Consider the following 25,045-nt stretch of genomic DNA (forward strand, 5'->3'; position numbering starts at 1 on the left):
TAACACACAAATCTGTGTATTTGAATCAGATTATTAGGACACTTCTTGTTATATAACTGGCCAGATCAAGCCCTTTCATGACCTTCAATCCCCTTTTGGACTAAATGACGATGATCGTTGGAAGTGGGTGCAGCTGTCACACTACCTATCAAAGTTGGCCAAACAACATCAAACGACCACACACCCACTTCACCAGTTGCAATATTGGTCAAAAATTGGGATCAGTAGAAAAGCTCTGTGTATACTCTTCACTCAGCTACTTCCTTTTCGGGGATGAATGCAAGATTATTGTACAGAGACATTGAGAACAAATTTCGATGATCCATTAAGCGAAAGAAAGCTGGCTGAGTATACTGTATAACATCTACACAAGGGTGGGCCAAAGTCTCAAGACTGAAACGTACCCACTTTATTTAATTACACAATTGCCACCGATCTCCCAAATGACCACACTGCAGGCCTATCCTCATTTTAATTGTTGGACATGCTCATCCTCAGACTGCGATATTGTGCACTAAAATCTTACAGGCAGAAAATAAGGACTAAGATAGGGCTAACATTTGGAAGTCCAACAGCAGGAAAAACACAACTATGCCTACTACATGACACTATCGAATTTCTGGGGAACTGGGGAGGAATATCCTTAGAAGCCTATGAAAGTGTGATACAAAGCATTCTAAACAAATAAATATAGTTTAGCAAACATAGGGGGCACCTTTTGTTCTTAAATGAAGAAAGAAGAGGAAAATCAAGTGCATGACTAGTTTATAAAACAGCACTCACACCTTCTATGAGATAAGAGACAGCGATTATATAGATTACGTTGAAAATCTGAAATGAAGGCAAACCATAGCCTGGATATTAATAAAATAAGCAATGTACCTAGAACTCGAATGAGAGGTTCCCTATGAAACTTTCTTTTGTGCGGCAGCTAAGGTAACAAGCCAGACGAAACAAACAACGTTTCAATGACATTCTTGCCTTCATCTCAAGTCTTTCTCCAGAGATCGTATTTTTCTCTATCTCCCCCTTCCCTGCTTAACAGATACATACTGAATCAGTAAAATTGGATACTGTCCTATTTATTCAGATTGTTATTCGTTTCATATTTCTTTTTTAGCAATACCATATGATGGATGAAAAAGAAAAAACACAAATAAAATAAAACGAACCCTCTCTCCCATCAGGAGTATTTAACAGGTGAAACTATGCCTTACTTTCCCCTTTTCCACCTCTACCTTACCATCTTGCATCCATCCGTATTGGGGGCACTATGGGCCTGACCACCTACCTGCACCGACTTGTATTAGTAGCCTTCAAGGAGTGATAGCGGTCCCCTGTGGTGGTAATTCTCTATAGGTTTACCCATTATCCACCCTGTCTCCCCTTCACTGTGGCCTTAGGCCAGGGGATTCCAGTACTGCATCATTGTATTCATCCCAGATCATGTAATTTCCATCCTGCTCCTCCGTTGCAGCTTTCCATAGCCTTATGTCGCTCTCTGCCACCGCCCATTTTAACAGGTCAATAGAAGACCTCTAAACTGACAGCAGAGTGCCGAGTCCAGTTCATTGCAATGTGTCGTTTGGCTAATGTTAGACCCTAATAAAGCGATTTTAATGTACAGCTTACTGTTTTTTTCTTGCTCGGTATAATGCCCAAAAAGCAAATTGTTTTATTGTCATCTGCAGCATCCATCCTGTAAACCTCCTCAGTATGTCCAGTACACCCTGCCAGAATGTCTTTACCTGGGGGCATTCCCACCACATGTGTTCGAAGGTGGCATGTGGATATATTCTTTGCAGTGTAACTGGTGACAAATGCGCATGCTGCATGCACTTCTAGTGTATCAGTTTGAATTTCATGTTTCGCGACACACTTTGTGTTGCGACAAACCCTTCTCTGCACCGTATCTTCCAAAGCATGTCCTACATCTGCTTCCCATTTAATGCACATATTCAGAACCAGTTGGTGCTTTTGCCTACTACCTCTCTATAGAGCTGTGATGCATCTGCGCCCATACGCATGTATACTGTTTGAAAAATCCAAGACTATACTAAAAAAAAAAAAAGAAAAAAAAATCTAAGAAAACCCTTGTTCAAAGACAACCATGACAGTTTATATGTGCACAGCAGACGGGATTCATTTCATGGTAAACCAACAGGACTGTCAATGCAACTGATTACTGAAATTACTTTTATCCGATAGTATTGCAATGGCTAACAGGGAAATGGGGCTGGAATGAATTAAGCTGAAGGTGGGTGCAATCCTTTATAAATCAGCTGTTTAACACAGCAGGTATGCACTTCTGCCAAAGACACCGGAGCGTATATCTGGTTATATCCTGAGAACGAGCTGATCTCACAAGATTTGACTGCTGGGCTAAGAATTCCAGTTATGCACGTGAACGTTGCCACTTTTAATGCTTGCTTGAATAATTTGGAAGCACAACTAATTTAAAACTGAACTGCTTTAGAAACGAGAAGCAAATAGCTTTTAGATGCCTGCTCGTAGGGCTAAAATCTGGCACTTGCACATTGTTCAAAATTCCAATTGTGACTTCTTCCACATTTTGGGGACTGAAATAATCAATCTGTACCCATTTTTAATAATTTCTTCCCTTTCCATGACTGCACCATTAAGTGACACCATGATGTATTTTTGTTAGGTTAACCTTTCAACTCTCCTTGTGCTGCTGCAACAATGAATGTAGCATGATGCAAGTTTCAGAACAGTGTCCATACAGAGCCTGTACTGCCCTTTTTTCTTTGGCTAAGATAATTCCACCCATCAAAGCACAGAGGAAGGGGAAGAGGAATCCTTGTAGGGGGATTTAAAATGAATTATCTATAATATTTGTATCCATGGCTGTAGATCATTTGTAGGTGGTTCTTAAGTGACTGCCCATAGAAGGCATGGACTTGACGCTTCCTTTTTTTTAACCCTTTTCACATTATGTATTATTCAGAGGTTGGCCAGTATAACCTCACCTGTCCCCTGGTTTGCCAAGGCAGAGCATTACTGCTGGGAGTATGATTTTAAGTTTTACTGTGCTATAATGGGCAGACAGACACACTCGCGATTGGTTGTAGACAGTTGTAACATTTTAAAAAATTAATAGAAGAGTAGGATGCTGGATATCTACTATATTATTTGAATATGCTATTTAAATGTGAACAGTAGCCCTACAAGATAAAATATATACATGAATGCTAAAAAAGAGAGATCTTAATAAATTCTATTTATGCACATGAATGACACTATATTGCAAGTGCAAATACTTGTTGATTTAGTGATAAAAGTGTAGAGAAAATATTGATAACATCTAATGTTCATTATACATACAAGGGTAATGTGCATTGGTACACAGTCACTCTAGCAGGTAGACACTTGACAATATTGCTGTCCGATAGTAAGCCTGTCAGGTGCAGTAGTTCTTTTGTAATTTTGTAACAGGTGGTAAAGCCATATGAACAAAGTAGGGAAACAGAGGTATAATGGGAATTATGTCTGCTCCCTCATACCCACGCGCCTTGGGCACCCAAACTGTTAGCATCCCAAGAAGAATTGCTCTTGGGGGACCAGCGTTTGGTGCATTTAGCGTTGTCTGGTTCGTAGTCTATTCCAGGGGCACAAAGTACAAGTTATACTAATGGAAAAAGATGGAAAGAAGTGTGCCAAAGATGACAGTGCCCCCAATGCAAGCCACGGCCCATTTTAAAATTGGATGGAGTGTGGTTTGTGTCGAACAGATGGGAGAAGGCAGTGGTGTGCTCTGCAGCAGGGGTGTTGGCAGCGTTTGGAGAAGAAGTTATATGGAATATTAATATGAACTGTGTCACAATATGGACTGCATGTATACCCAAACTTTTGAGAAAAGAGTGGAGTCAGCAGCTACCCTGGTCATTGACGCTTTGGTAGGATTCTTTTTTGGGGGGGGGGCAGTGGAGCTAAATTAGCACATATCTGTTAGCTCTTAACATAAACACAAAAAAGTTTAGATTATTTTTCAAACATAAAAGGTTGAGATTTATTAAATTTTCAAGAGTAAAAAACCTTTTCAAGAGTAAAAAAGTGAAATATGCCATCCTTGGCACAGAAAAACAATTTTTACACAAGGTTATGCAATGGTTGTGCATATAGGTGGGTTAGTACATCAATAGTGACCGTAATTACATATACTGCCAGTGTTGCGGCAGTACGTAAAACTTGTCGACACACACACAGAGTTCCGGTGTTTCTAGTTCGGTGAGTAGATGGAGCTGCCAGCGGTTGAGAATGTGGAACCTGCTGGTGGATGCACCGGACTGTCTTCAGGACTGGGGGAGTTTTTGAGCACAGAGGTGTTTGTTAAGTTCCAGGCACCTGAAATTGGTGAGACAAAGGATGGAGTGTTATAGGGGAAGATTTAAAAACAAGGGGTATTCGGAGAGAGACACTGCGGAAAAGGAACCCACCTAGGGTAGTTGGAGCATCATGGCTAGCATGGTTTGATATGGGCCAGAATCTGGGTAAGTCGCTGGCGATTAGTTGAGTCCAAAAATGGACCGACGGTCTCTGAAACAAGTTGGAAAACCGGGTTGGTTGGGATGCAATGAATTACAATGAGCAATATAGGCAATGGTGGTAGGTGAACAGTTACCTGGTCTGGTCAGAAAATTGAGTCCCAGGTGGTGCTAGATGAGAAGATGTCTCTATCTAGGGCGCAGGGTAGCTGCGGTCTGTTGTAGACAAAAGAGAGGAGAGTTGGCCCTTAGGCAGCTAGTTGCAGAGGTAAGAAGTGATTTGTGAGGCGTACTGGTGCAAGCGTCGAGATGTCATGCTGTTGGTGCACACTTGGAAAATCAATATCGAGTGCCAGTGATCAAGGTAGCTGACCACCCTTCTGGACTACAGCAGCTTCGACCCTAAAGGCCTAAAGATGAACCTACCCTTCGGTCAATTCCTCAGACTACGAAGAAACTGCAGTACCAACAACGAATAGGACTCCACGAGTAGCGATCTCCGCATAAGTCTTAAAGAACGAGGCTACCCCGGACACGTTATACGTCAAGCTCGCAGAAGAGCAAAACACACTGACAGAAAACAGTGCCTCACTCCAACAGCTAAAGAAATACAAACAACAAGGATGACATGCGTAACCACCTTCACGTCCTTTAGCAACGTATCAAGAAGAGCATTCTCAGCCACTGGGATACATTGAACACAGACGTCTTCAAACCAGAAAGACCCAGATTTGCATTTAAACGCAATAGAAATCTAAAAGATCGCCTAGTGCACACATATGAAGACAAAAGAAAAGAAAAGACAAGGCAGACCACGCTGTGGGATCTCCCCCTCGTAAAAGGCAACTTCAAATGCGGCAACTGCTCAGTGTGCTGCTTAACCAAAAACATCAAACACATCGACTTAAAAGAGACCAGATGGACATTTCCTAACTTCAGCAACTGCAAAACAAAATGGTCAATATACGCCATAAAATGTCCCTGCAACCTGATCTACATTGGTAAATGTAAAAAGAGAAATTAAACAAAGAATCTGTGAACACCGCTCCTGCGTCAAGAATCTCGTCGATGACAAACCCCTAGTAGCTCACTTCAAGCAGAAGAAACACAGCCATAATGTCAACAACCCGTTCCGTGGAGGTGATCGCGATCTGGCACTCCGAAAACTTGAGCAGAAATGGATATACCGCCTTGACTCTGTCAAAAAAGGTCTAAACATATCCATCGAGTGGAACCTTTTCTTTAATAAATGACTCAGTCTTCTCACCTAAGGGCCTTGTACAGCTCTCGCATGAGTTTTGTCCAGACCACCAGATCTCAATACCATCCTTGATTAGCAGAAACGTCTGTCTTTCAATGCTCCCTTTGAAAAGTCTATATAGTTCTGCCCTGCTGAGAACTTACTTTATCGTGAACCAGCAAATGTATGTACTTTGACATGTTGTTTGTATGCAACTTAACATTTGAAGCACTTATATAATCAAATCTGTTCGTTCAAAACACCCCCCGGACCACTGTTTGACATGTTGCCTGTATGCCACAATAATCACATGCACATTTATGTTTGAGGTACTTATAGTATTAACAGTATTTCCTGTTCCTTCATGCTGTGTTTCAAGTACCTGAACTTATCGAAAAGGTTTTTCTCAGAAACCCCAGTTACTACAAACCAAGAAGGAACAAGTTACTTACCTGTAACTGTTGTTCTCCAGCATGGGTCTGGCATGGATTCACATGCTCATGAATATTCCCCGTCGTCAGGCTGGGAATCCTCGGTAAAGAAAAAATCAGTATCAGTTTCGTTTCTGATCTGTCTTTCGTAGTAGTAACCAATCACTGATCTCTGCGTCATACTGACCACAGCCAATGACTGCCCTCTACCTAAGCCCCGCCTCTGGCAGCCATCTTCAGATTTGGTAGCACGTGAAGTGGCAGTATGACCAAGTGAAGAGCCGCAGAGGGGTAGGCGGGAGGGTTCGCATGGGGTCTGGCATGGATTCACATGCTCATGAATAAAGAATACATAGCAGTACACACATGCACAACCACGGGAGGTGGCAAAGGCTCAACATTAAGCATTACATCAAACTCAACATTAAGCAATTCTTACCTCCTCACCAGGCTCACCTTAGGCGAACAGGTTACGCAGCACTGCTTGGCCGACCCTGTACTCCTCCCTGGAATCCCGATCGACGCAGTAGAATTTCGTGAAGGTGTGCGTCGACCTCCACGTAGCAGCCCTGCAGATGTCCAGCAAGGGCACACCAGATAGGAACGCCGTGGTAGCTGCGATCGCTCTGGTGGAATGGGCTCTCGGACGGCCAGGCAGCGGTCGGTTTGCCAACCGATGACAGTACATGATACAGCCGGAGAGCCATCTGGAAATGGAAGCCTTCGAGAGAGCCTTCGAGAGAGCCTTCCCCTGATTGACAGGTCCAAAGTTCACAAAGAGTTGTGACGTCTTCCGAAAACACTTTGTGCGGACCACATAGAACTTCAGCGCTCTAGCCACATCCAGCGAGTGCAAGGTCCTTTCAGCCGGCGACGAAGGCGACGGGAAGAAAACAGGCAACACCAAGGGTTCGTTGAGGTACCTTGCAGGAAAGGGCCTGGATCTCTCCCACCCGTCGTGCGGAGGTGATGGCCACAAGAAACGCTGTTTTCCACGACAAGAACTTCAACGGAGCCGAGTGCAGAGGCTCGAACGGAGGTCCCATGAGCTTGGTCAGCAGCACCACGTTGAGCTCCCACGCCGGGGCCGGAGCCTTCACCGGCGGGAACGATCTGAACAGTCCCTTCATGAACTCTTTCACCAGACGATGAGACCACAAAGACGTCCGCCCCGTGGTTCTGGTGTATCGGGCGATCGCAGCAAGATGAATCTTGATGGACGCGTGTGCCAGTCCAGCTTTGGCCAGCGTCAGTAGGTACGGCAGTACTTGGGGAGCCGTAATCCGTAGAGGGTTAATCTTCTGTGCGTGGCACCAGACAGAGAACCTCTTCCATTTGTGTCCGTAGCATTTAAGAGTTGAGGACGCCCTGGCCTTTGCAAGAACCTCTCTGCAGTCGGCCGGTATGTCGTATCCTCCAAACTCTAACGCTGCAGGAGCCAGGCCTGCAAGTTCAGCGACTTCGGGTCGTGATGGAGGATGGCGCCTCCTTCCCTGGAGAGAAGATCCGCGTCCACTGGCAGCTTGATCGACGGGGACGCTGACAAGTCCAGAAGGTCCGGGAACCATATCTGCCTCGGCCACGCAGGTGCGACGAGGATCATCCTGCACCGTGACCTCTTGAGCTGGTTGATGAGCCGGATCAGCAATGGCAATGGAGGGAACGCGTATAGAAACAGGCCCTCCCACAGGAACGAGAAAGCATCACCCATGCTCCTCGGCTGGGGAAACCTGCTGGCGAACCTCCGGCACTTGGAGTTCATCGCCGTCGCGAACAGATCGATCTGGGGTGTGCCCCACCGTCGGAAGAGGCGGTCCACTAGATCCTGTCGTAGTTCCCACTCGTGGCACGAGCGCAGCTCCCTGCTGAGTGAGTCGGCGATGGTGTTTTTTATCCCTGCCAGATGAAACGGCACCAGAAACATCCCTTGGGCGACGGCCCAATGCCACAGATCCTGCGCCTCCATGGACAGGGCCCCCGTTTCCTGATGTAGAACATGGTGGTGGTGTCGTCGGTGAAGATCCTCACCACCTTGCCCTTGAGGGACGGAAGAAAGGACCTGAGGGCCCAAAACACTGCACGGAGCTCCAGGATGTTGATATGGAGGGACTTTTCCGTCGGGAGCCAAAGGCCTCTCGCGTGCAGATTTTCGGTGTGCGCTCCCCACCCTTCCAAGGAGTCATCCGTGGTCACTGTCTCCTGGTGGCCGGGGTCTGGAAGTCCATGCCCGCCATCAGATGGGCGCGGGTGCCCCAACACCGGATCGCTTGTCGGAAACTCTCGTCGAGTGTGATCCTCTCCTCGAAGCTGCCCGTCGTCTGGATCCAGCGCGCGTCCAGGAACTCCTGCAACGGGCGCATCCGGAGCCTGCAGAGGCGGATGAGGTAAATGCAAGAAGACATCATTCCGCGAAGGGATTTGATGGACCTCACTCTGGCCGCGTCCGCAACCAGCATCCGCTGCACCTTGCCCAAGATGGCCCTCATCCTTTCCTCCGACGGAGAGGCCAGAAGCGACACTGTGTCGAGCTTCGCTCCCAGAAACAGTGCGTCTTGCGCGGGCACCAGGTGGGACTTGGCGTAGTTTATGGAGAATCCCAGGTCCGTGAAGTTGGACGGTCCTTGTCGTATGCTCCACGTCGAGCTCCTTCATCTTCGCTCGGATGAGCCAGTCGTCCAGGTAGGGGTAGACGTGGATCCCCTCTCGGCGCAGCTGTGCCGCCACTGGTGCGAGGCACTTGGTGAACACCCTGGGTGCCGACCTCAGTCCGAAGGGAAGGGCTCTGAACTGGAAGTGACGCCCTTGGACCACGAACCTGAGAAACTTTCGGCGTCACTTTAGGATGGGAATATGGAAGTAGGCATCATCCAAATCCAACGACGACAGGAAATCGCCCTCCTCCAGCTGACCCAGAACGTGTTGGAGGGTGACCATCCGGAACTTCTGTGCCTTGATGAATTTGTTCAGTCGTCGTAGGTCCAGTATGGGACGCCATCCTCCCGTCTTCTTCTTCACGAGGAAGTATCTTGAGTAAACTCCAGAGCCCCGAAGCCTCTTTGGGACGAGCTCGATTGCGCCCTTCTTGAGCATCGCCTTTACCTCCAAGAGAAGTTGAGGGACGTGATGTTGTTTCCTGGCCACAGGGGGGGGACGCGCGGGCACCTCTTTAGAAACTCGAGCGCGTGACCCTGAGCTAGGGCGTCCAGCACCCAAAGGTCGGTGGAGATGGACTCCCACACGCTGACGAAGCTCGCTAGCCGGCCTCCCACCGGGGTGCTTTGGTGGGGGCCCGACCCCACGGCCGGTTCAGTCCTGCTTCGACGAGGCTTTGCCGCCTTGTCCTCCTTGGCGACGACGGCAGGGACCGCCTGACTTGCCTCGTCTCCTGTAAGCTTCCTGCGACGACGAACGGGCCGCTTGACGGTAGGTGGAAAATCCGCCGCCGGAACCTTTGGAGGCACCCTGTTTGCCTCCGCCGCTCCGAAAGGGCGGCCGCCGTTGCTGGAGAACCCCAAGAGCCCGGGCCGTCTCCGTGTCTGCCTTGATGGCTTGAAGGGAATCGTCCACTGTTTTCCCAAACAGGTTGTTTCCGTCGAACGGCATGTCCAAGACTCTGGTCTGCACGTCCTGACGGAAGTCAGTAGCCTTGAGCCATCCACGCCGCCTAAGGCACACGCCGTTGCCCAACTGGCGAAATCCAGTGTCAGCGATGTCCGTCGCAATCGTAATGGTAATGGCGTGGTCCGACGCCACCTCTTCTTCCTGCAAGATCTCTAGGGCTTCCGCCCTCTTGTCGTCCGGTGGGAAGTCCAGCAGGGGGGCCAGTTTGTACCACAACTCCCTGTCGTAGCGGGCTACGATAGCCAAGGCGTTGACCGCCTTAATCGTCGTCGCTGCAGACGAGATGACTCTGCGTCCCATCGTATCTAATTTCTTTCCCTCGCCGTCCGGCGGGGAGGTCGACGTAGAGGCCGCGCCCCCCCCGCTTTCTTCCTGGCCGCCACGGAGACGACCGAGTCCGGGGTCGGCTGTGCCCGAAGGCACAAGGGGGCCGCGTCTGGGACCCGGTACTTCTTCTCGTACCGATCCCTTCTAGCCGACGTCGTGGATGGGTTCTTGAGGAGGGCGAGGCCCTCATTCCAAATATCGTCCAGTAGAGGTACAGAGAGGACAGTCTTCCTCTTGGCCTCGCGCCGTTGATAAAGGAAACCTTCCTTCTTCTCTTCCGGGCAGAGCTGGAAAAGCTCGGATGCCCTGGCGATCATAGAGTGAAACGATCCAATCTCGTCGGGCGGGGAAGCCCGGGTGGGAGGTGACGACGGCAGATCCTCGTCGTAAACCTCGTTGTCCGTACCCGTCGCGGCCGTGTCAGTCCCCGTATCATCCCCACGAGTCGTGGACGGGAGGAGGGCTGAACAGGGTGCGATGGCTGAAAAGGAGGTGGAGGATGAATCCTTCTCTTAGGGGGAGGGCTCCCAGAAGGGCCTGGCTCCGGGTCCCCCGTCGGGAGCGGTTCCTCCGCTGGTGGTAACGGCAGTCTTGTCCTTATCTCCGAGCATAAGGACTGTATAGCCAACAAAATGGCTGCCGAGTTGTCTTGCAGCACTGGTTGAGGGGAGTCCGACGGGCGGTCAGGGGCCCCGTCGGCACCCTCGACGTTATCGTCGTCTCCTACGTCGGGGTCCCTCCCGACGGGCTGGTCTTCTTCCACGCCAACGCCGTGGCTTAAGACTTCGATCAGCTCTTCCTCAGAGGTTGAGGCCGAATCCACGACGACCTCCTGCCCCCCATTTTTCCTCTCCGTCGGAGGTTTCACGGGGGTCCTGTCGATGGGCATAAAAGAGGACTCCCTCCGCGGTGGCAGGGAGACTCTGAGCCCCGAGGTCGCCACCACTGGTGTAGCCTCCACAGGCTGAGCCAGGGCCGCCGCGACTGTCTCGATAGAGGCCTTGGCCGGATGGATTAAGGCTTTCACCACCTTAGGTGCGCTCACCGCCTTCTCCTTGGGGGGAGGGTCACTGCCTCGCTCCCCCTCCGATGGGGCCTTCGAGCTCGACCGGGGTCTCTCCAGGAGCTTCGCCGGGTGCTCGGCCTTCCTCTTACCCGAACCAGAGCGTTGGCTCGTGGTTGATGGCGCCGGGGAGGATGCGCCCTGCCTGGCGCCCGTAGAGCCCGACCGTTCGGCGCTCCCGGTGCCAGCGGACTCGCGGTGCTTGGCCTTGTGTTGGACCCCCGTCGCCGGGGCATCCTCAAAGGTCTTAGAAGACCGCTCGGACTTCATCTTCTTCTTCTCGCCTGACGGGCTCTTCCCTTCCAGCCAGTTGGCGAGACGTTGATGGCGGTCCTTCATGGTCCGCTCCGACATATTGCCGCAAAACGCACAGTCCTTCTCCACGTGCGTCTTGTCCTCATGTAGGCAGTAAAGACAAAGGGAGTGTTCGTCCTCCTTAAAGACATTTTGAAGCTGGCATCCAGGGCAGACCCTGAACAGCTTTCCGGGCGTCGAGCTTCCCTTCTCCTGGGCCATGTCCGAGATGGGCCTGAGAAACTTCTGGAGTCCTCCAAAAGTGTGGGATGGTTTTTTTTAATAATTAATTATTTAATTAATGTTTTATTAAATACTTTTTAAAAAAAATTAAAGTTATATCCATGGGGGGTTTTGGGGGGGATGGGGAGGAGTGGAGGGTTGGGGTAGGGGTAGGGTTTTGGGATGGGGGTTTAGGGGGGGGACCCCCCCAATAAAAAACGTTAGTATGTGTGACATTTTACATAGTTATTTTAACATTGTTTTTTCGATTTTTTTTCGACATTTTATTTTCGAAATAATGACTTTTTCTATTATATGTATGTGTTTGACATTTTTGAATTCGACATTTTTTTTTCGACATTTTTGTAATTCGACATTATTTTTTCGATATTATGACTATAAACCATTCATGAGCATGTGAATCCATGCCAGACCCCATGCTGGAGAAGTGTATGAACCTGCAGTTTGTTCTTGCATTGATTTATTCATTTGTTGTTGAGACTGATCGTCATGGACCCTTACTACATCTTACGTGCCCCTTCCCCGACGCCCTGGAGGTTCACCGGCAATCCCAAAGACTACTAGTCCGGTTCCCCACAACGAGCATGCGCAGATACAGTAACACTACCCGCTCCGCACATGCGCCTTTTGAGCGCGCCTTTAACTAATTCGATCTATATACACATGCGCGCGTATCAAACAGAGCCGTCAGTCGCCGACACAGCTCGACTGCAGAGGTAAGCTTTTGCTTCAGACAGCTCCCATTTCCACTAAACACATGGGAACCACCAGCCTTAGCAGTCCTGCAAGCTAGTTGCCACTACTCACTGCGTCTACATCACGGGAGACCCAACCCTCGTGAGACACCAGTCTTTTGATTGTAACCGAAACTTGCATCTGCACAGGCACCGGCCCTTTGTTGATTTCTTAGTCTCACATTCAAGCTGCAATAATAAATAGTAATACAATAACAATCACAAACAACGAGTCGACCACAGACACTCGATATTGAATAGACCGCTGGACAATAGCACCAAGATATTTTGATGCCTGAACCAGTATACCTTTTCATTACCAAGGCAACTACCTTGACCACTGGCACTCGATATGGAATTTCCAAGTGTGCACCAACAGCATGACATCTCGACGCTTGCACCAGTACGTCTCACAAATCACTTCTTACCTCTGCAACTAGCTGCCTAATGGCCAACTCCCCTTCTCTCTTTTGTCTACAACAGACCGTGGCTACCCCGCGCCCTAGATAGAGACATCTTCTCATCTAGCACCTCCTGGGACTCAATTTTCTGACCAGAAAAGGTAACAGTTCACCTACCACCATTGCCTATATTGCTCATTGTAATTCATTACATCCCAACCAACCCGGTTTTCCAACTTGTTTCAGAGACCGTCGGTCCATTTTTGGACTCAACTAATCGCCAGCGACTTACCCAGATTCTGGCCCATATCAAACCACGCTAGCCATGACGCTCCGACTACCCTAGGTAGGTTCCTTTTCCGCAGTGTCTTTCTCCGAATACCCCTGGTTTTTAAATCTTCCCCTATAACACTCCATCCTTTGTCTCACCAATTTCAGGTGCATGGCACTTAACAAACACCTCTGTGCTCAAAAGCTCCCCCAGTCCTGAAGACAGTCCGGTGCATCCACCAGCAGGTTCCACATTCTCAACCGCTGGCCGCTCCATCTACTCACCGAACTAGAAACACCGGACCTCTGTGTGTGTGTCGACATGTTTTACGTACTGCCGCAACACTGGCAGTATATGTAATTACAGTCACTATTGATGTACTAACCCACAACGCACAACCATTGCATAACCTCGAGTAAAAAATGTTTTTCTGTGCCACGGAGGGCATATTTCCTTTTTTTACTCTTGAAAAGGTTTTTTACTCTTGAAAATTTTATAAATCTCAACCTTTTATGTTTGAAAAAGAATCTAACTTCTTTGTGTTTATGTTAAGAGCTAACAGATATGCGCTAATTTAGCTCCACTGCCTCCCCCAAAAAAGAATCCTACCAAAGCGTCAATGACCAGGGTAGCTGCGGACTCCACTCTTTTCTCAAAACTTTCGCCTTACCCTCTGGAGTCAAGCCCCCCTATAAAAAAAAAGAGGGTTCCTTGCCTTACCTTATACACATGTATACCCAAACTAACATGGATTGAAGCACGTGAAACGCCAGTAAAAGTTCAACAAGCAGATGAAGATCAGTTTTGTTTTCGAGGGCATGGAACTGTTCTAGTAGGCACTAACAATAAGTGTAATAAGACAATGTTCATTCCAGATCTTGCTAAAGGAACAGCGGCACTGATGGACCTGTACTGGGCATTTGGCCTACAAGCATACCTGCATCTTCCTGGCGAGGCATGAGTGCACTAACAACATTACACTCAGCTATCCTGGTGGTGCTTGAAGCACACTTGACGATAGCTTTTAAGCATGGAGTGTTGCAATCTATTCCAGCCTATATTCAGCCCCCGAAACGAGGAAGAAGCGACCAGTGAAGTTGAGAAGGAAGCTATCGAATTATGTCAGAAGAGTCGTCCAAGCTGCTCAAAGCAATTCCAAACAAATATCGGCTGTACACCAAGACATTGTGTCCTTTGCGTCTCTTAACACCAGGGATACAGGCTGCAGCAAACGCAAAGTGGTTGCAGATTGTTCGGTGGAAAGTGATTCAGTTGGCAAATGACACTGAACAAAGCCTAAACTTTATCAAGAGCAAGCTGAGGCCGATCCGGTTGATAATGCTTCAAAACTGGTATGTCCTGGATCTCCTGACAGCGATGGAAGGGGGCGTGTGCAAGAAGATAGGGTTGTCTTGCTGCAAGTACACACCCCAAAATGATGCAGAGAATGGGCCCCTGACGCATATCATAGTGGCCCTACACAAGCTAAAGACTGGCATGCAACGTGAAGCAGGTGTGCAGGCCGAAGATTGGTTTGATACGTTTTCATGGGCGCCATCCTGACTTGGAGCATTGTTGAAGATGCTGGTTCTGATCATGGTGCTCCTGCTGGTGTTTTGCACATGCCAGATGATGCTTCGATGCTGTGCCAAGAAAATCCCGAACAGTGCAATGAGGATAGTTACTATTGGGGCAGGAATAGCTCTCCCGGGTTCAAAGTATGGACTGGCTCAGAGGACCCAAATAAACCATGCATGGTTAGGATTGAACGGCCTATTTACCCCACTGGAACATTAACTACACCCATACCAAGTCCATAAAATTACACTGAGCACATGGTGGACTCAGCATGTGATGGGAAGTATATACCTTTCGTGCACCTCAGAGAAATATGCACGGGATGGGGGCAGTTTGCGGCATGTGTGTAGGGCATGAGTCCCCAAGGATGACGCAGATAGAGGTAAAGAAAGGGAGAAGTTAATTAATGGAGGATTAAACTAAAGGAGGTGAATGTTGGGATGCATGTTCAGATCACCACACCCCCTAAACGATTTAGACTGCGGAAAATATATTAAAACATGGAGAATGTGTAAAGGGTGGTGCAGGGGTGGGGGGGAGCTTAACAGGTAGACTAACTCGTGCAGGTAGCTTTCTGTCATCATATCTGTCTCTCGGCGCCTGGATGCCTACGGGCTTTGGCGCGGTACAAGTAAAACAACAATAACAATGTTATTGGCGGGGGTGGGAAGGTATATAGGGGAATGTAACCATTTGTTTGCGATAGCGTTATGTAGAATATGTTGCATGTGTGCGATAGTTGAAAAATGAACTAATGCTACATTTACGAATAGGCCCAAAACCTTGCAGGCCGTGTTGAAGACACAGAACAACAAGCCTTCATCTCTTGCTTGATTACCACATTTCGATTCCCAGGCGCGGCAAGGAACATGCACAAACCCCCACATAATAAATGTATCCAGTTTGGCCTTTGAACAATTAGGCAGGAATGCTTGCTGCCAAATAGGCGAAGGGCTGCTGACCAGTACGAAGCCCATGCTCATGGGAACCGGGGCAGGGGTTTTGGGTTGACAAAACATGAACTAAGATTTAGGACACAAGCGCCGCACAGAATGATGGTCACTATTTCAACTACCAGATGTGCAGGAATACGAGTATTAAATCCTTCATGAATTGGACTGATCAGTGGAACACCAGGCCCATCTCTTGGGAGGGGAACCGATACAGGGGGGAAGCAGAGTACAACACGTTATGTGATTTGTACGAGGGAGAGCCAAGGTTGATGCCCATACAGTGGGAGGCATGATTGGGATGCCTGCATGTCTGGGATGAGACAAGGGATGCTTTGTTTGCAAGGGCCAGGCCGACCTTGAAGTAATGTGTTGAGTTCATGTTGATGACCAGGTGCACATGAAGTGGTTCGGAGTAAAGATAGGGTGGTGCCATTTGAGTTTAACCAATTGCTTTGCAGCACTTTTTGATGGAAGAGGCCGTTTCCCACATGTGGTGAAGATGGAGAAGGCAACGTGACCAACTGGAAAATTAGCCATATGTAACTATTAGCATGTACATAGGCCGCAGCCAATGAGGGTGGGGGATGAATATTGTATATCGAGTAAGTCATAAAATAAAAAACACTATTTTGAAGGGGCGAGAGAGCTCTGTGGCAGTAGATTTGTAATACTCCGTCATCCATTGCGAGACTTCTCCTTGGCTTCAAGCCCAGGGACCATCTCTCTCCAGCCCTGAAATCTCTCCACTGGCTCCCAGTGGCTCCAAGGATCAAGTTCAAAAACCCTCTGCATCATCCACAAGTCTTTCTGGGGATGGGGCCCGCACTACATCCAACACCCTCTTCCTAAACACTTTCCTTCTAGAGCCCTTCGCTCAGCTACCTTCAACTCTCCGAGGGTCAGACGTTTCACCAAGCAGAGATTGGGTGATAGATCTCTCTCCTCTGCAGGTGCCTCCCTCTGGAACGGTCTCTCTGCCCCTGTCAGACTTTAGCCGGAACACCTGAAGTTCCAGAAGCAGCTCAATACCCTCCTTTTCTCCTCTGCTTTCTCTCTCTCGCTCCCTTGCTAACTTACCTGCCTGCTGCACCCACTGGTTTTGCCTGGTTCCTTCGGAGTCTCACTGGGTTCAGGCTCCACAATGAATAGTCTTCCTTTGCACTGCCCCCTGGCCTACTGCGCACTTTGGGTGCTGTATCTGTACCCCTACAGCTCCCTGCCTCATTGCACTTACCAGACCCGCGCTGCCCTAGATGCACTTACTGAGAGCCATGCTGCTCTTATCGCACTTCCCCACTTTCCTCTCCCTTGCAACCCCCCACCCCCTCTACTTCCCCTTCCACTTCTTGTTTCACTTTCACGTTCCGGATGGCACAAGGCCTAGTAGGATTGTTTGTCTTGTCCTCCCTTTGTCTTCCCCTCCCTTGTCTTGAGGGGCCTAGAAACACAAGCACAAGCAGCAAGTGGCAGCGAGTGCACACCTGTACCCAGTACATTAAAATCACAGAAGCAAGAAATGCAGGCAGGCTGCTGGCAGGAGCAAGTTGCTCCTATCTGTTCGAAGGGACGTCTGGAAGGAAGTCGGTGTAGCCAACCAGCTCGGAAACCTGAAGGGAGAAGGCTGCTGGAAGCGAGTGATACACGGCAGGAATGCCAGAAGCCAGTGGAGGGCTTCTGGGCCTTTGCCGGTGTCGTAGAACAGCATTTTGCCCACCGGAATTGCATGCAAAGCATATGAGCGCAACAGAAGTCTCACGAAGCAGGAAAACGGTGGAGAAACTGTCGCGAAGCAGAAAGCAGCAAGAGACTGTCAGCGGCGGAAGAGACGAGAGATGCCATCAAGAACAGGTGAGTACTGGTAGTATAGCTCAGTGGCAATGCGCTCAACACAGGTTTGAATCCAGGGCCAGCGCTTAGAAACCTCTTCGGTATTACATGCGTTATAATTATACAAATATATACACAAAGGGACAGAGGGAACACCAGAGCGTATTGGCAGCCGTGCCAAACTGAAAGAATTACTCAGTGAAACCGGGAGAGAGAGGAAAAAAAGGAACACTTTCTAAAACCGGAGGGAGAAAGACAAAGAACAGTTTACTAACAGGAGAGACTTTCAAGTTCGTCAATGCATGTTGCAAGCATATATAAGAGACATTTAGGAGAACCATACATAAGAAACCAAGTATATTAGCCAAGGAGGTTACAAAGCGGTACCATCAAAAAGTGTGAGAGCGAGCAGAGTACACATACAAAAAGCCCTGGCAGGAGAGTATACCAGGCAGCTACAAGTGGCTGTTTTGAAGAAGCCCATGCAGGAGAGTACACCAGGCAATTATTACTGTGTATTTTCAAGAAGCCCATGCAGGAGAGTATACCGGGCAATTGTAAAAGTGCGAGTCCAGAAGGCCTGGCAGGAGAGTACAGCAGGCAGTTGCAAGTGTGTAAAAGACATCCTGGTAGGGAAATAATCCAAGCAAGTTGGAAGTGAATGAGCTGCAAGAATTGGCCGGCAGGCTGTATTGGTGTAAGAGACTTGGCAACAAAACCCCTGGCAGGAGAGTACACCAGGTATCCCCCAGCCACAGATAAAAAGAGACAACCAATTTGAAGATGACTTTTGTTGTTGACTCAAGGAAACATCAAGAACTGTTATTTGTAACTCAAGAAAGTGACTAACAATCCACAGGAAGGGAATAACCTTCTCGAGCAAGGATACCCATCCTTGATAGACATCTTTTAGTGGGAGATATATATTTTTCCTTTCTTTTGAACATTTGCAAAACACTCAAGGACAAAGACATTATCCTTTTAACCTTAGAATTAATTTGTTTAGAGTGTGTGGGTCGGAATAGTACTTTGGACACAGGATGGTTTTGTTTTAGACATTCTGACACCGAAATATCCTTAGGTTTGAGTTTAAGTAGGGAAACCTCTGCTATTGCAGTGACAGCGAGGCCTTTTCCCAACCGCTTTTATGTTATAATAATAATTGTTCTTTTTTAAACACGCTTGATACTTGATATTGGTTTCTAAGCGCGGGATCGGGATTCGAACCTGTGTTGTGCTGCGTTTTCTTGCCCCTGAGCTATCCCACTAACTTGTGTCCGAATATCATTCCTGCCTCCTCATTTGCTTAGAGTACAGCACTATTCTTTGCCGAAATACCTGCCACAGCCTAAGGTGGGCATTTAGACCGCCTTTGGGTTGGAAGGCAGGGTATGATGGAGATCATGACAACTGTTTCTCATTGTTGTGCAGGGCTATGTTGCTTCAAAGCCAGGATTATGTTATGTATAACCCAATATGCATACATTTGCTGCTGTGATTCAAATAATACACTATCCAGAGCAATGGCAACAGCAGCAAACAATTAAACATTGCCAAACTGTATACACCATAACACATTTATCCTGATCTTGAGATTAGGAAAGCCATCAACAAGAGACGCTCTTCAGCTGAAACAGATGGTACGATGGAGAGCAGATGGGCACCTGAAAGAAAGAAAAAAAACAGCATATCCAAAGCTTCCTAATTGCAATAATAAACTTTGTAACTTAGCAAGGACAATCTCTCACTGAAGGAAGTATGGAAACAACAAGCTCTACTTTCATTTAATACGTTCACTTTTGAGAGGCCCAAGTAGACAAGGAATCAAGAGTAAGAACTTCCCCATACAAAGTTTTATTTACCCAGAGTAAAGTGCACCAAGTCCTTCTTCTCTGAAAATTCTCGCAAATGCATGCATCATCCCTCGATACCGAATTTCCATGAATTTTGCATCATTTGCTTGACCTTGAACCTGCAGCCGTGTTTTGGTCAAGTCAATGGGGAACGTGCCTTAAAAGGAAAAACAAATGGTTATCCATAGGCTGATCATGATGTAGAGTGGGTGTACATATTTGGCAAGGAAAAATGCTAAGGAATTTTACAAAAAAGGTACTACAGACCAAAAGAAAGGTAGAGGAGTTTGACATCTCAAATGCTCCAATTGAAACAAATAGAATTAGCGTTGCAGTGAAATGTTTTACAGCAGAGCAGCTACAGCTCATGGCATCCCATTCAATCTAATTTCAAGTTCAGCCAATCGAGCCCCAAAAACCTAAGCGCCTGTTCAAAGACTTCTTTAATAAAAAGTTGGCTTACTCAATTATGTACACTATCCCGCCGAGAACCGCTGCCCACGATCCAGGCGCTTGCCCGGAACATCCCATATCAACGACATGCTCCAAGCCCCCACAACCAGCAATGAATGCTCCGGCAGCTAAACTGACCGCCTCACCAGCCGCACTTCAGAAACAAGGCCCCACTACAACACTATGCACGCTCAGTACCCACCGGCCCAACTCTGCTTTGTGCTCTGCATTTGCAGTCTACACTAAGACTGCCGCCTCAATCAGGACCGCCGGACTCCCGCCAGCAAAATCCCCAGTCACCCAGACCTACTGATGCGCCTGCCGCCAGGCTCACAACTTCAATCCCTTGTACCACGATATCCTGACAAGGCTGCAACAGCACACCGAGGGCCTGCACCTGCCCTGTGCTGAGCCCGTCCGACGGACTAAGATCAGAAATGGCCTACTCAGGTCACGCTCCGAGAGCAGACATTAGCAAACCCTTGCCCGCCAAAGGTCAGCCACTAACACCAGTGCACCCAAGAGGTATGCACACTCCACTACCACCGCAAGAAAGGCCTGCAGCCGGAACTTTGTCAATAGCAAGGCCCTGCCCTGTTACACCACGGACTATCATTCTTTTTGGGCTTATCCATGGTACCCTGCATCCAACTACAAATACCGAAAACACCATAGCTAATGTGTTTTGTACTGTTGCTCCAGTCCCTGTGAATTATACGGATATGCCTTCTACTTCTTCTATGCCTCCCTCCTCTACCTACCTTGCTAGTAACGCCTTCAGCCATGTGTTGTACAATATCAGAATCGCCTCAAATACTGTAACTGCAATGTAAAAATGCTGGCAACCACCAATACCAAATATGCTACCACTGTCAACTGTGCAAATAATGTTACTTGACCTGATGTAATGAATGCCAAAAACACCTTGAGAAGTTTGAACACTGATGCAATTGCCTGCTTGCCCGTAACCACCATTGTAAAACACGTCTGCTATGCAAATGCCACAACTATTGCCACCCAGCCTAGGACTCTTTATGATGCTGCTGCCCGCACGGCTGCTAATTTCCCTACTACTGCCTCATTGCCCCCATCTAGCATGGCTGCTTCTGCTCCGGTCCATTCTAATTCTGAAAATAAGAGCAGCTCCTGCACCAACAATCATCCTCTAAACTATCCACTCATCAACGCCCACTCCCTCCCAGCTCATGCCCTTGACATCAATGACCTACTCACCTCACACAACCTCGATTGCCCTAGCCATCATGGACACCTGTTTCCAAGACACGTCTGGCACAGCCCTTTCCCTTGCCCTGCCCACTGGCTACACAATCTTTCGAAAAGACCTCCCCTCTTGCAGAGGACCGGGGTATGCCCTCTTAGCAAAGGAATCCTTACCCATCAGGTAGGTCAACTCCTTCCTTGAGGGGAAGAGCAATATTCTTTCGCTCAAACTGACCACAGCACCCACCTGCTCCATCACTATCCACATTGTCACCCTGCTGGCCCCTTGGCCAGTTTCTACGAGAATCTCCATGTCCTGAGCAACAATATCAAAACTTCCTCCAAAATTATCCTATTTGGCGACTTGAACCTGTGCCTTAAGGATCCCCGAAGAAGCCCATGCCACTTCACTGCCCAAAGCCCTGGAAACATTAGGCTTCGGTATCCACTCTAACAACCCCACCCAACACAAAGGTCGCGCACAAGACTGGATTGCTGACCTCAAGTGCTTTACAACCATCAGCTCTAACATCCCCTGTCCCGACTGTTAGGCAGAATTATATGCAGTACCCTTTGGGAACACTACACAATTAAGACTACAAGTGACAGTACAATTTCACCTTTCGTACAAGCCTGTACTACACAGTTATAGTGGTAGCAGTAGCGGAGCAGCCAGACTTATCTCGAGAGTAAGTGATCAGTACAAATAGTTACACAAAGGACAGCAATTACTATGATTCAGGCAAACACTGACTAAAGGTTTCTAAGTAAAAGAATATATATTTATTTACTTTATTTACTTATCAGTTGTATAACAGTTCACCTTTCTCAGCAAGTTAAAAATCAGTCATAAATACACCACACCACTTCTCTTAAATTCTAGACAAGTTAGACTCACAAAATGAAGTGGGAGCAAAATGGCACTCCAGCAATTTAAAAGGGAGGGAAAGACAAAGTTAATAGACATTAGGCAACACCAACAGGTAAGTAATCAGAGCAAATGAACAAGAGAGGCTACAAGGTTAAAATCAGATAGAAAAGGCTTAGGGCCAATGTCAATGGTTCAAAAGTCTTTTGCTCAAGATAATAGGTTCAATGTAGTTCGCAGTAAAGTTTGTGCACAGATTCCGGACGAGGTTGGTTGGTAGAAAAGATAGTTCAAAGAGAAGAGAAGGACAAGCCCTCGGATTGGAGAAAGATTTCAAACACTTTCACCGTGGCCGAATGAAACGCACAACCGGATTTGCACAGTACCTTGAAACGGAGAGGGGGCTATATCTGAGGCAGACGTTCCTGGTATTTCCTGCAGGCTCACGGTTCCTGAAGCGACTGTCGGACTGATCAGAAGTAGGAAGACTGGAGGGTCCTGCACTACCAGCAGCAGCGCCAAACAACAAATAAAAGGTGCGCTCCTTAAAACCCAAGCAGGGCCCGACCATCCTGGCTATCCGGCCCACTGTAGCTCTGAACAGCGTATTCGACCACAGGAGGGGTCCTGGCTTGTAGTTTGGGCGAACTGGTTGGTCCCACCAGCTCAATGGAAGACGTTTCCTGGAGGATCTTCTCTGTCGTCGGATTTGGAGATTCGGACCTGCAGCAGGGCTTCACCGGGCAGTTCAGTCCTTGTAGGGGTCCTCTTCTTCCAGTTCCTCGTTGGTTCTTTCGTTCCAGTGGCGACTCTGTCTTTCCAGTCCCAGAAACCTGCTTTTTATGCAGTTTTCCCCCATTCATACAGCCTAGCTGTAAATCACACAGCAGGGTGGCTGGCCTGGCAAGGCCAGTCCCCTGAGCCAATCAGACAAGAGTGTGACTTGGGTTACTAAGGCAACCCATGGCAGGGGTCCAAAGATTCCTCCCTCACGTCCTGCCTACCTACACTATCAGGTGCCTTAACAAGGGCTTCTGTGCAGAATCCCGCGAAAAGACAACGAACAAAGGAGTCATCCCCGGTTTGACAGAGTAAAACACGAGAAAGACTTTAACAAAAAGAAATGGTGACTAAACCCAGACAGAGCCAAAACAAAATGTATTTGGTCAAGCGGGTTTATGTTCGAGGCTAATATAATAGCCTAAAACATTACCACGTTACTATTGCGGTAGAAAAGTTAGGGCAGATCCCACTGCCACCAGCCAAGTCTTAATGTTAAGGGAGCAAAACAATGCCCCAAGAGGTACAGGCAAAAAGGGATAGGAGTTAACCCTTTCCAATACTCCATGTAAGATGGTGTGTACTGAGTCTGTGGTTTAAAGTGATTATATAAAGTTAATGGCAACTTTACCGGTTTCTGGGGGACAGTAGTCCATCCCAGAAAAATGGAGTCAGTGGGAAGTCTCAAAGACAACCCTGTGTCACTGCACTGAAGGTGCAGTGTAACGCACACAAAAAGAGTAGGTGAGGCTCCAGTGCCGAAGATCACACAAAAAGTAGAAATACACATAGCAAATCACATGTTACCAGGTGAAAAAAATAAATCCTAGAAATCCAGCAAAGCTGCTGGGGGACTCTTTAGGTAAGGGAAATCAACCATTTATGAGAATTCTCCCAAACACCGACCACAACGTGATCCACTTCTCCATCCCCCACCCCATCAAACCCAAGACACCAACGGTGCCTTTACCACCAGCTTTAGCATGCAGCTCCCGCAAACTGACCAAGGAGCGCCTTTAACCATTCCTGGACATCCCCAAGCTCAAACCACCTCTACCCAAAGACCCCCAAATGCCTTGCAGACTTATATGCCACTACCTTAGCAATGGCAGTGGACACCATTGCCCCCCTCAGGCCTCAGCGAGCAAAACCAGTGAGACATTCCAACTGCTGGTTCACCCCAGACCCACTCGAACTCCAGAACAATGAAAGGCTAGCCCAATCCACCTGGCAAAAAAAAAACTACAAGACTGGTATTCTCGAAGACAGGCGATTATCTCAGCTAAATCCACCTCCTTCAACTTAAGAATTACCAATGCTAAGTCAGACACCAGAGAGCTATTTTCAATCTTCAGAGAACTTGAGACCCCTGTCACCCCCCCCCCTTGACCCTCTCAGCTCCTCACTAAAGGCAAAGCTTGGTGCACCAACAACCAAAATGTCATGCTTAACAAAACTGACATGCTAAACAATAATATCACCACCAAAGTGTCTTGATCATACCCCACCTCCTTATAGCCCCAACCCCTGCGGTAAACCCACAGACCCCTGAGGTCCCTCAGTTCCATTTCAAACAGATCACGGAATTAGAAGTATTCTCGCTCGATCATGAAAAACCTTACACCCTCCAAGGGCAAAAGGGGACATCTGCACAGTCTCTATCATCAAGGAATGCTCTGATGTACTCGTACACTTCATCACTAATTTCATAAATGCCTCCTTCACCACAGGAGTGGGACCATTTAGCCTCAAGGAAGCATGGGTTCTCCTCCCCACCCCCGCCACAAAAAACCTTCACTGGACCCCATGGTCCCCATAACTACAGGCCCATAACAACAGTCTCATGTTTATTCAACATTTTAGATAGAGATGCATACTTGCAGGTTCTTACACTTCCTAGAAATCCACCATATACTAGCACTATGCCAATACAGATTCCGCCATGGCACTGAATCCGTGCTGCTAGATTTAAAAACCCAGATGGACGAGATCAGCAACAGAGATAAACGGGTCCTGCTCCTCCTGCTGGCCCCTTCAGCTGCTTTCGACTTAGTGGATCATAAAATCCTCCGTCACCACCTCACCACTGCAGCTCACTTCTCACCAGAAGCGACAAAACGGATCGCCTCATTCCTTGAATGAAGAGTCATGAGAGTGTTTTCAGAACAGGCTAGCGTGGCTCCCACCCCTATACTCTGCAGGGTCCTGCAAGGCTCCTGCATCTCCCCCACACTGTAGAACATTCACCAGACCGCATTTTGGACTCCATCGGCACCAACTACACCGAGGATAACAAAGTCCTCCTCCCTCTCTTTGGCAATTACAGAGAAGACTCTTAAGACCTTGGACGCGGTTTACTCCACTTTTGAAGCTTGTATGGTG

General features: G+C 48.0%; 1 protein-coding gene across 2 annotated transcripts in view; it reads right to left on the reverse strand.

Moving 5' to 3' along the window:
* SLC25A30 (solute carrier family 25 member 30) overlaps positions 1 to 25,045 on the reverse strand; it is an 852,298-nt gene that overhangs the window by 690,537 nt on the left and 136,716 nt on the right. For both annotated transcript variants that reach the window (XM_069640062.1, XM_069640063.1), the window contains one exon: positions 19,351 to 19,498. In XM_069640062.1, coding sequence (XP_069496163.1) covers positions 19,351 to 19,498 — 148 coding nt within the window. The remainder of the gene's footprint in view (positions 1 to 19,350; positions 19,499 to 25,045) is intronic.

This window comes from Ambystoma mexicanum, chromosome 7q (genome assembly GCF_040938575.1).
Source record: "Ambystoma mexicanum isolate Mex_15411 chromosome 7q, UKY_AmexF1_1, whole genome shotgun sequence".
Lineage (NCBI taxonomy): Eukaryota > Metazoa > Chordata > Amphibia > Caudata > Ambystomatidae > Ambystoma > Ambystoma mexicanum.